Consider the following 12,844-nt stretch of genomic DNA (forward strand, 5'->3'; position numbering starts at 1 on the left):
ACTTCTACAGCATTTATTAATCTCAGTTAATGGTAATATCTACATTTACAAATACACTATAGAATTAAAAGTATTTCTAACATTAGTTAATGCTGTGTAAACTGTAACACGAACATTAACTGTTTTAATAAATAAAATTAAACGAAGCTTAATAAATGCTGTAAACATCTATTGCTTATACTTAATGTAACTAACAAATGAGAGCTTATTGTATTTCTAAACACAAACTGCAGTTTTAGTCATTCTGGTTTCAACATCTTCATCTGGCTGTGCCTGTGTGTGTCACAGAAGCGCTGGTAGGAAACACTCGTCTGTATTTAAGCAGTGGAAGTTCCTCATCCTAACACTTGAAGGCTCAATCACGGCTGAAGACTCTTCTCAGCATTACAGAAAACACTCTGACGACTGTCATCCGGAAACTATATTCTACAGTCTTTCAACAGGTAGGCCTTTTTCATTATTTCAAGTCCACTAAGTACATACTTGAGCATAAAATTATATACAACATAAAAATATTGCTAGTTAATGTGATGAACTCTGCTAAACACCTGTGTAAATTTGAGGAGTCTTACTACATCCAGTAAAACATAAAAATCAACGGTTGATAATCATTGCAAAACAAATTTGATATCTAATGCAATGAATGGCATATAGTTCATAAAGACAGCATTTATGACGATGCTGCGTATGTAGTCACAAAACAGTGATCTGGGAAAAGTGGAAAATGAAGAGTAATGTCAATGTTGTGTTGCTGCAGGATCCCTGTGCTGAGATGTGTGTCAGTCACTGCTCCAGGTGTGTGGGAACGGCTCTGATGCCTATAGCCATCATCTGCATGCTGGCAAACGTGCTTCTGCTGTTTCCAGACATGAAGTCTCAGTACCTGACAGAGGGTCATGTGACCAGAGAGGCCAAGTGGTGCTCTGGGATATGGGCATCTGGCCTTCTGGTGGGTTTCATTACACTAGCCGTGAAGCTTTTCTAGTCCTTTATTGGTTGAATAGGAGATCTGATACTGTTTAATAACATGATAAAGACATTTTTGTTTTATAATAATAATCAATATGTATATTATAATATTTTATACTAATTATTATTATTATTCAAATGCACTAATCAATAATGCACTTAATGAGTTCATATTATGCACTTAATATATACATAACAATGTACAGTAGTCAACATTTGAAGTGGTTCAAAAAAGGATCTAAGACAAGAACGGGTATTGGTCAAAATTAATGTATAACTTTGATGAAAGGTTTTGATCCACTTCAAATGTTGACTACTGTAGTTGTTCCTCAATAAGGTTTTGTTATTGTTCTGGTTTCAACATTCTCATTTGAAAGAGATTTTGTCTTTTTTGTCTTGAACTGTTTCAGATCATCATGCAGAATCATCAGTGGGGTTTCACTGTCACATGACAAAATTGTATTGCACGTCAATAAAAATGTGATTAAAATAAAAATGATTCATTATTAATCTATTAAATAGATTAAATTAGATTGAAATTAATAAAATAAAAAAATTGATTAAAATTAAACAAAAAGTAAATAACAACATTACTACAGTGAGTATAATTTAACTGAAACTTTTTTCTGTGAATAAATTGGGTGTTTATAAAAGACAGATGCCTTATAAGTTTTAGGATGGGGTCTCTCACACAGGGATGATCATATTTGGTGGTCCGTGTCATCTTAAAGATTGAAAACCCCTGCATTAATCAGTAATGCACTTCATATATACAATATAATAGTTATAATACAGTTGTTCCTCAATAAGGTTTTGTTATTGTTTCAACATCCTCATTTGAAAGAGGTTTTGTCTTTTTTGTCTTGAATGTTTCAGATCATCATGCAGAATCATCAATGGGGTTTCACTGTCACATGACGCAATTGTATTTTACGTCAAACTAGATTGCTCTGATGACTGTTGTGTGTTTTGTCAGGTGCTTGTGGCTGCTCGAGGCTTCACAACACACTACGAAAAGACAGGATGCTGTTATTTTACTGCTGAGGTAAGAGAACTGAATTATGCGTTGTGTTTTTCTTTTGTTTTTTTTTTGTTTTTTCTTTCAAACATGATCATCATAATGATGCTTTAAACAAATATCTTGTCCTAATGATGTAAAATCACTGAACCAATTTTGGGGGGAATTTTTTAGGAACTGTCCTGTAAACTATCCTGAGTTTTTTTTGTCATGTGTCCAGGTGTTGCGTAAGTTGGGGTACACGTGTTTGGCTATTGTGGCAGCGGGGTTGTGTTTCGTGGTCAGTGGGATTGGGCTGACGCTGGGACCCTTTTGTTTACACAATGGCACTGAAGGCCTAAAATGGGAACGGCCATTAAAACAAGCCAAAAGTGGGTGAGTAAGGCCTGAGATTGTTATATTCTTTACCCGTGTTTAGAAAAAGTGGTAACTTGCAATTATTTATTCAGTAGCCAAAATCGTAAACATTGGTATCGTTATTACACTTGGAAACAAATGAGATGTGAAACAAACCTGATGTGACCGACATACTTTTGTTAGCTCAATTAAACGTTAAAGTACTGCATTACAAAAAGCTGTTAAGTTGATTTTCCCACCTGACATCAAAACTGTGGCTTTTAGTTCCTGTGTTGGCTTTTCCCGGTTATGCTAGAGTAGGCTATTGAAAAGTAAAAATGTGTACAAATAAATACAAATCACTGCAGTTTCTAGCTGTAATGAAATGAAAACTGGAGGCAGTAAAACAGCAACGCCTTTTAATTCTTTTCACACAAAAATTATGATGCTATTGAATATTATTAAGACTTTTTGTTTGGCTCTTTGCACAATATGACCTTAAAACACTTTTTAACATAGTACATAATTTGTAAACTAATACATTTTGACATTTGCATCACATAATCAGCTCCATATGTATGGCTTTTCTGACACAGTACACTTGCTCGGTAACTCACCTGATATAATACTGTGTTGGAGCGCTTTGAGTGCAAGTCCCGTAAAACACGATCGAGGGTGAACGTGATTTCACCGAGTTCAACATGTTCCTGGATCAACATCTTTGTTTTAATCCAATCAGATTTAAGGGACAAGTTTACAGTTTGAATGAAGTTTAGGCTTACGACCAGGGTTAGGTGCTTCTACACATCAGTGTCATTCACATAATTTTACTCTGGTTTTAGGGATACGTTTTGGGTAGAGTCAGGTTTCGGGGTAGGGATAGAGCTACGACTACATTTTCGGACAGAAATGTTGTTCCAGGACACTTTGAAAGTGATCGCAAAACGTGCAAGATGCAACGTAATAACATTTTGCAGAAATGCCGCCATGCATGTTTTTCCAATTAGCCTGGGTCACAACAGTTATCATTGTTACGTTGTGAAAATTCAGTGCACTTTAGCATAATGATATTTCATGTAAGTAAATGATGACCGACCGTGATCCTCCGTGTCTGTTAACGCAGAGAGAATCTCTACCTGTATGATCGGGGGCGATGGGCATCGGCCTGTGTGGAGCCTCGAGGTGTCGTGGTCTGGAATACGGCTCTTTTCTCTGTTCTCATGGCAGCGAGTGGCTTTGAGCTCGTCTTCTGCGTCCTGCATCTCCTCACCGCCGCCCTGGAGTTCATGTTTGGGCCGGGCTTCTGCAAGAAGAAGGTACGAATGTTTACAAAGAGCCTACTCTTGTAGTGTACTTCAAATCTTCTTCTTTTTTTTTATTTTTATATAAAAAAAGCAACCTAATATTATATTAATGAAATAAAAGGCCATTTAAGTGTACTAAAGTGCACTTTGTAACAGTGTCAAATTAAAAGTTTTACATATTGAATAATTGTTTTAGTAATCTTTAGTGCTTTAAAGTACACGTATAATAATGCGTCGACTAACAGTACTTTACATCTTAATAAACTTTTCGTCTTAATTTATTTGTAATATTATACGTCATCATTACAAATGTGTAATTACAAATGTTTTTAAGTGCATGCCATACTGTAGATGTTTCATATAAATATAAATAATATAAATTTTTTAAGTATATTTTAATTTTCTAAAGATAAGATAAGACTCTTTATTGCAATGTTGCATTTTTCTACAGCATTAAAAAAAAAATCATTAACCACTTTTTTTTCTCTCTTTTTAGGTTGTTCCTGCTTGAAATGACTAGAGGTTGTATTATTTGCATCTGCATGTGAGGATGACATTTTTGGGGGGTTAAAATGTCAGCTATGACTACTTAAAAAAATAGAAATGAGAAGTGGATTAGGAAAGTCAGTTTTCACATCCCTGAATCTTTTACACCATCCACACATGCCTGTTGCTCAGCTGGTTCAGCACAATGCTGGACAAATATAAATAAGCTATTTAAAATATGTACTGTATATATATGTGACTAATATAATGTCATATATTCTCAGAACGCACTTTAATCTGTATACACTGTAGGAATGTGAGTAATTTGATGAATAAGTATGTAATAAAATACTGGGTTTATATAGTTTTGTTAAAACTGAAATGCTGAGTGTTAATAGATGTTCTATTTATCGTTTGATTTCTAGAAGATTAAAATCTAATTAATCTAATTGTATATATGAGCGATTCTTTGTAAAAAAAAAAATCACATCTGAAACAACAATGTTGGACTGGACACGTCAGAATCATGACCTCAGCATATTTAAAGCTTCTTTAGTGGCCACAAGAGGGCCACATATTTCATGTATCTTTACATCCATAATAATATGTCTGTGGGTCTCCCAAAATAGTGAAGTGGTTCTCACTGCAGAGCCAAATGATGTTCAGCTCCCCCTCTGGATGGAGTTTGACTTTATTCGGTTTAGAGATAGGGTTATGTGTGGAGTTAGTGTGTGGCTGGACCTTCAAGCTCGACCCATTTACGCTTCAGTGAGCAGCCTCTAAAATAGTATGTATTGTACTACATTTTTGCTATATAGGCCACAAATTGTGAAATGAGTGAGTTAATTCAGACACTGAGTTCGCCGGAAAGGCTGTTGCTTTTGCACAGTTAATCATTCGAAACTTAGCAAACTGTCAGCTCCAGTAGTATTTATCTTGATCTCTTGTCATGGAAACTATGTATAAACCTTATTTAAACTATTTAATAATCATTTAAAAATGAATTTATGCCTGTATGATATTATGCTGTAGCCACATTGGACCAGCGTTTTGGAAAATAGATGGATGAATGATTCAGCTGTGGGCGCAATCTTCTGGAGAGACACATTGATTTGACACGTGACTCTTGCAGTGCATTATGGGTATTCTCTAGCCGTTGAGGGTACATTGGGGGGCTTCTCAATACTCAAATTGATGCTTCCTCGTTTCCTCGCCTCTCCGTCCTCCAGCCTGTGACCCGGAAACTGATCAAAGTTTAAGACAAACTATGTGCAAATTCATAAGTCAACATTGCTGAGTATTTTCTCCTTACAACTGCAGTGAATCAAAGACAGTCTCACAAACGTTGTTTGAAATCGCTGGTGTTTCTGACATCACAAACTACCTTGTAAACAATCAGGTCAACGAGTGATCGTCAACAAGTGGATCTCTGAGCTGGTGTGAGTGAGTGGAGGCGGGGCTCATTTACATATTCATAGAATCTGTGTATATTAAATGAGGCAAGGGTGTAGCGTTACATTCAAGCTTTTTTAAGGCATAGGATAGAACATTTAAATATGTTCCTATCCTATAATAATTATGAAATTATTGACTACAGTGGGACTTTAAATATTTGAATATGCAATAAAGTTCACAGTTGTATAGCGTTATAAGAGATGCTGCATTAGTGTTGAGCATTATTGTCTTATTAATGTAATTCTACTGTCAGTGAGTTACAGTCTTTCTTTGGTCTAATAGTTTACATTGTTCTTATGTTCTTTGACATCATGCATATCTGGGGGTTGTGTAATGTGAGTTTATTGAAAAACAGTTTCACTTTCATATGAAGTCACACTGCAGTCATTGCATCACACTGTGAAATGAAACCTAATTTCTTGTTGTGTTTGTTGATTTCACAGAGTGTGACACAAATAAAAGTCTCTTCTGTGTGTGCAACATCATGATTATAATTGTTCTCCTAGATATTGATATTTTTATTGGTATGGTGACATGGTGTGAAAATCAAATTCATAGTATTATTATTATTATTTACAAATAGCAACACCTGAAATAGGCAACACATTTACAAACAATGGAAACATACTAATATCATTCCACTTAGGCTACTTTTCTAAAACTGTGTATTGTAGTAATTTATGGTGTGATTACAGCTTTAAAAGACAACAAAGAAGTACATATAATATTATGTCTAATATATGACATAGAAAAAAACATTTCCACTGTTATTAGACCTACACTTTGAATAGAATTTGCATTGCACTTTTCCGGAAAGTGCCGGCTTATAATAGCACTGAGTTGAGGAAACCCCTGCTGTGGATTCTCAGGATGTAATTCATAAATTTAGTCTGTCTTATTTGTTTTCTCTACTTCCTCTTTTCCTTCTTATTGTTTCTCTCTGCTGGCATCTCCTCTGTCACAGCGCTGCACTTTCCTCTCGCTCTTTCAAACCTGCTCTGCTTCGGCACGCAAATATTGACAGATGAAACTCCGTCCCCTCCAACACAATGAATGACTCAGAGTACGTTATGTTTCTGAAAGAGATGAACACAGGAACCGCAAAACCTGCAGCCTCTCACGTGCAGCTCCAGCAATCTGATCAGAGTCACGCTACCGTTCCCATGAGACGCTTCAAGAAATACATCACCAAATCAGAAAAATGACATTCATTCACACTCATGTCATTCCAAACCCACATGACTGTCTGTCTTCCATGAGAAACAAAATAAGAAATGATGGGGAAAGTTGACGCAACTCTTATAAAGTTATTTCCTTTTTTGCGTTTCGTGGAAATGACTTTCAAGTAACTGAATTGAACAGCTAATTTATGTGGGCTGAGGTTTATTTATTTTGATCCTTGACTTCCTAAAACTGAATGCAAAGCAGACAACATTAGTCGCAGAATTGGTTAGAGCTAGAGCTGCGACGAAAAGTACATAGAAAGAGGAAGTTAAAGCTGACACACACTCATTTTATTATTGTACTTTATCTTGCAGGTAGGCCTAAAATAGAAAGAGAACAAGAAACGAATGGGGTTCAGAGGGTTTCAGGATTGGGAACGTCTCGATTACGTACAGTATGTAACCCTCGTTCCCTGAGGAGGGAACGGAGACGTTGCGTCAGTGAATGACGAATTGGGGTTTCGCTTAGCAGCCTATCACCTTTGAGTTTTAGAAAACGAGCCAATGGCATGAAAATGCTTTGAAAATGCCTCGGGTCTGCGGAATTTGCATAGCGCATAAAAGGAGGAGCGCTGGCAATCCCGCATTATGTTTTCAGACGAGACTGACCTCCAGGCCGTTCCAGCGGTACAGCGGTTGTGGCAGAGGGACGTAACGTCTCCTTTCCCTCCTACGTACGTAACCGAGACGTTCCCTTTCGTTCAGTCACTGCGAGTTACATCAGTGAATGACAAAATGGGGGTCCCAATCTAATCACGCCACATGGGCTGTCTGCAAGGGCCCTGCGTAAGTCTGAGCTCCCTGTCGTGAGACTAGCACGGACGAAGGACTCCTACTTAACACAGGAATACCAAGGTACACTGGGAAGCACATCTCAATGGAAATATGCAAACAATGCCTGCCCGAAGGGAGGACTTACAGAATGACTTACTTCCTAAAACTGGATGCAAAGCAGTCAACAATAGTCACATATGACCCGAGTACGGGATGCATATGGAAAACTCTGAGGTATCCAGCCCGCAGGGTGGAAAGTTTCAACCTCGAGACAGAGGGAAAGACACAAGCTCGATGGAGACTTACCATGGAAATACACATGTGGGGGTCATCCAACGGGGGAACCATGCACATGGAATACCTAGCCAATCACGAGGGCTGACCAACCGGGTATGCACTCTGGTGACGGCATCATCAGTGTAGGAGGAACTCAGGGCTTCTCGGAGAAGCTCACCTGAGGAGAATATCGTACGTATCCAGTCCGAGGAGTGGAACAGCGAGCAAGCGATGACACAGAGCGGGTCCTATTACCGGCCACTGGGGGCGAGGACATGAGAGGACACTGGCTCCACTCGGAGATTATAGAATATCGCGGCATTTTCATGGCATTTTCATGGCATTGGCTAGTTTTCTAAAACTCGAAGGTGATAGGCTTCTAAGCGAAACCCCCATTTTTCCATTCACTGACGCAACTCGCAGTGACTAAACAAAAGGGAACTGTCGTAAGATGGACTAACTCATGTTTACCCACATGAATAACATATTTTGATAGGTTTGATCATGTGTGCAAACCACTCGGTCATATTTCTGACCATGCTTGTTCTTAAAACTAGTCACTCATACTGTCTAGACAAAACATCATTGATAATTGAGTAAACAATTTCAGATGATGCTGTATAAATATATAACGAATGTATACAATTATAAATGATTAAAATGTAAAATTTAATTAAGTGTGTAGCCTTCACAATAATCAACATGAAATAAATATCAATTATACAAAATTACAGATTATAATTAACTTTAAATAATGTCTCTAAGAAGTCTCTTATGCTCAGCAAAGCTGCATTAATTTCATTGAACATACACAGGAATATTGTGAAATAATATTGCAATTTAAAATAACCGTCTTTTATCACAAAATGTAATTTATTCCTATGACACAAAGCTGAATTTTCAGCATCATTACTCCAGTCTTCAGCGTCACATTCAGAAATCATTCTAATATTCTTTTTTAATGCATATCAATTATCAATAATGCTTTGTATTATCATTTAAAAAAAAAAAACTGCTTAACATTTTTGTGGAAACTGTGATACTTCTATTTCAGGATTCTTTGATGAATAGAAAAGCAGCATTTATTTGAAATATAAATCTTATATCATTATATAAATGTCTTTTCTGTTACTTTTGATCAATTTAATGCATCTTTCTATTTTTTTTAAGATCTTGCACCAGACTTTTCAATTGAAGTATTTCACAGTTTCCACAAAAATATTAAGCAGCGAAACTTTTCAACATTGATAAGATATCAGCATATTAGAATAATTAAAATATGATATAAATTATAAATCTATTTTTTTTAAGATCTTGCACCAGACTTTTCAATAGAAGTATGATATAAAATAAAACATAAATTATAAATCTAAATCTCTAAATAATATAATATAGATTATTCTGTAAAATCTGTTAAAGGTATAATTCACCCAAAAATGAAAATTCTGTCATCATTTACTCACTCTCAAATTGTTCAAAACCTGTATAAATGTCTTTGTTCTGCTGTACACAAAGGAAGATATTTCGAGTTGGTAACCAGGTTTGGAACAATTTGAGAGTAAATTATGACAGAATTTTCATTTTTGGGTGAACTAACCCTTTAATATAATATCAATTATGGATGTTTTTGGGTGAGGTTAGTCGTAAATATAGAGTTTTTGTGGTGTATTATCCCATGTGATCACTTTTGGGAATGTTGTTTTATTATTATTTGTATCACAGTTCAATGTGCATAACCCTATAAGCCATTCAATTTACTATGCCTAAAAGCACTTTTGCTCTAGTCGCTCTTTGCCAATTACTGATGCGTTACATAACACCAATGTACAAAGAATCAACTATCATATTTCTAAGGAACTCAAGAACAGATATCACTGCAGTTTTTAGGAACATGACAACATCATAACATCGTCAGGAGTCAAAGAGCTGTTCCTCTTGGGGGAAAAGCTAACCCAACTTTTGTTTTGGCCTTCTGTACTGACGTCCATCTGAAGCTTCGGCTTCTGCTTAAAACTACTGAAAGAGATGCTTCCAGAAGTCATAGATCCTCTTCTTAACATCATTAATTCATCTTTGTCTCTAGGATACGTACCAAAAACCTTTAAGCTGGCTATGATTAAACCGCTTGTTAAAAAAACGCAACTCGATCCTACAGAATTAGTCAATTACAGGCCGATCTCAAATCTACCTTTTCTGTCAAAGATACTAGAAAAGGCAGTATCCTCACAACTGTGTTCCTTTCTTAAAAGAAATGGTATCTGCGAGGATTTCCAGTCAGGATTTAGACTGCACCATAGCACTGAGACAGCTCTCATTAAAGTCACAAATGATTTGCTCTTATCATCCGATCGTGGTTGTATCTCTCTATTAGTGTTACTTGATCTTAATGCTGCATTTGACACCATTGACCACAACATTCTCTTAAATAGACTAGAAAACTATGTTGGCATTAGTGGAATTGCATTAGCATGGTTTAAATCATATTTATCTGACCGCTATCAGTTTGTAGCAGTAAATGAAGAGATGTCTTATCGATCACAAGTTCAGTATGGCGTACCACAAGGCTCAGTTCTAGGACCGTTGCTGTTCACTCTCTACATGCTACCTTTAGGAGATATCATTAGGAAACATGGAATTAGCTTTCACTGTTTTGCTGATGATACTCAGCTCTATATTTCTTCCAAACCTAACGAAACTCACCAATTCACAAAATTATCGGAATGCATAGTTGATATTAAAAATTGGATGACTAGTAATTTCCTACTACTAAATTCTGAAAAAACAGATATTCTAATTATTGGACAAAAAAATTCCACACGTAATAACCTAGAATACCGTCTAACACTTGATGGCTGCTCTGTTAAGTCTTCGCCGTCAGTTAGGAACCTGGGTCTGCTCTTTGATACCAATCTTTCATTTGAAAGTCATGTGTCTAGTGTCTGTAAAACCGCATTTTTCCATCTTAAAAATATATCTAAATTACGTCATATGCTCTCATTGATGTCACGACCGCTAGTTTCCCCGTTCACACACAAAGGTCGAGCTCTCCCGAATACTGACGGGTTCTGGAACTACAAATCCCACCATGCTTCACTCAGGCACTGATTACACCCTCACCTGTGGATAATGATCACGCTCACAGCTGCACCTCATCCCCAGCCTTATATATTCTCACGCTCACTGCTTGGTCACTGCGAAGTATTGTTTCACCATTGTGTTCAATTCCAAGCACTTTCCCCGATTGTGATCCTGCCTGTGTGTTTGACCAACTGCCTGTTCTCTGGATCTTCTCCTGTCTGCCGCCTGCCCACTGACCCTACTGCCTGTTCTCTGGATCTTCTCCTGTCTGCTGCCTGCCCACTGACCCTACTGCCTGTTCTCTGGATCTCATCCTGTCTGCTGCCTGCCCAGATCTCCTGCCTGGTTTCCTTTATGCTACTGTCTGTTCTATTCCATTGACTCTCGCTGGTACTGGACCCTTGCCTGTTGACTCTGCTTTTCCTCAATAAACTGTTGCAAATGGATCTGACTGTATCTGATGACTCACAACAGAATACTTCGCCAGACGAAGATCCAGCAACGGTATCTACGTGGTCAGCCGCTTATTCTGCTCAAGCCAATCAGCTCGCGGCTCACCATCACCAGTTAAACCACTTAACCACGCTAACTGAGGAGTTAATTAAAGCGGTCCGAGCGTTACAAACCTCATCCGCCGACTCATCTTCGGGGTCCGCGCCTCCTTCCGCGCCGCGCGCTCCTGAGCCTCAACCCTCCGCGGGTTCAAACCCCCGTCTTGCTCTTCCCGAGAAGTACGACGGAAACCCAAGTAATTGCAAGGGTTTTATCCTCCAGTGCACAATGTATCTGGCCCAACAACCCATGTCTCATCCCACTGATGACAGCAAAATCGCCTTAGTATTCTCGCTGCTCACCGGTCGCGCCCTCGATTGGTTCACAGCAGTATGGCGACCGGATGGTTCCTCCTTCCCCACCTTTGCTGATTTCCTTCAGAAGTTTCGGGCGGTCTTCGAACATTCCAAGGAGGGTAAGGGAGCGGAGGACCGTCTCCTGGAAATCTTGCAGGGTCGGTCAACAGCCGCTGATTATGCTCTCGAATTCCGCACCCTCGCGGCTCAGACGGACTGGACCGACAATGCATTGAAGGTGGTCTTCCGGCGAGGCTTAAACCATGAGCTGCAAGCCGAGCTGGCCTGTAGCGATGAGGGAAAGGACCTTGATCAATTCATTCACTTATCTATCCAAATAGACCACCTCATGCGAGCTCGTCGTCCCGGCCAGCGACTTATGTCTTCCATCCGCAACTTTCCCTTCCCTCGAGGTTCTCACTCTGCGTCAACAGAGACCAGCGAACCCATGCAGATAAATACCTCCCGCCTGACTCCAGAGGAGAAGGAGAGAAGAAGGTCTCAGAATCTATGTCTGTACTGCGGAGGGGCTGGCCACTTTCGTCTCCACTGTCCAACACGACCACCTCTGAGAGATGTAGCACCGGTGAGTCTAACTATTGATTCTCTCAATCCCAATTCCTGTGTCTCTGTACCCCTTGAGTTCATGATTAATGGCCAAGCAGTGTTTACGTCCGCCTTAATTGATTCTGGGGCCGCTGGGAACTTCATGTCCCGAGATTATGCCAGGCGTCACAAGATTGCTCTGATTCCCTGTTCTTGTCCCCTCGCAGTCGAAGCAGTCGATGGGCGGCCGCTAGGCTCTGGCCTGGTCACCCACATCACTCAGGAAGTTCGCATGCAGACTGGTGCCCTTCACCGTGAGACCATTCAATTTTTCGTATTACATGCTCCACACACACCTGTCATTCTGGGCCTGCCCTGGCTCCGTAAGCACGATCCTCATGTCCAATGGGCAACTGGTCAAATCATCTGCTGGGGGAGGAACTGTCATACTACCTGTCTCACCACTGTTACACCCTTACCAGTCCTGAGTATCACTGAGCCCCAAGAGTACACTATTACGAATCATCTTCC

At 38.9% G+C, this 12,844-nt stretch overlaps 1 protein-coding gene across 1 annotated transcript; it reads left to right on the forward strand.

The window, feature by feature from the left end:
• The first annotated feature begins 288 nt into the window (after nt 1-288).
• Nucleotides 289-4,567, forward strand: LOC143715893 (transmembrane 4 L6 family member 19). Its single transcript, XM_077207751.1, has 6 exons — nt 289-443; nt 758-949; nt 1,946-2,014; nt 2,208-2,362; nt 3,447-3,639; nt 4,124-4,567. The coding sequence occupies exons 2-6, from the start codon at nt 773-775 to the stop codon at nt 4,136-4,138; spliced, it is 609 nt and encodes a 202-aa protein (XP_077063866.1). The 5' UTR covers nt 289-443; nt 758-772; the 3' UTR covers nt 4,139-4,567.
• Nucleotides 4,568-12,844: the final 8,277 nt, after the last annotated feature.

The sequence above is a fragment of the Siphateles boraxobius genome, unplaced genomic scaffold (genome assembly GCF_051911475.1).
Source record: "Siphateles boraxobius isolate OS27281-9 unplaced genomic scaffold, OSU_SipBor_1 6, whole genome shotgun sequence".
NCBI lineage: Eukaryota > Metazoa > Chordata > Actinopteri > Cypriniformes > Leuciscidae > Siphateles > Siphateles boraxobius.

Bases quoted from the DNA above. Each gene is read 5' to 3' on its own strand.
- LOC143715893 (XM_077207751.1), top strand. From the start codon at position 773: ATGTGTGTCAGTCACTGCTCCAGGTGTGTGGGAACGGCTCTGATGCCT. The intron at 950-1,945 runs GTGGGTTTCATT...GTGTTTTGTCAG, and splicing joins TATGGGCATCTGGCCTTCTG to GTGCTTGTGGCTGCTCGAGG. The intron at 2,015-2,207 runs GTAAGAGAACTG...TCATGTGTCCAG, and splicing joins GCTGTTATTTTACTGCTGAG to GTGTTGCGTAAGTTGGGGTA.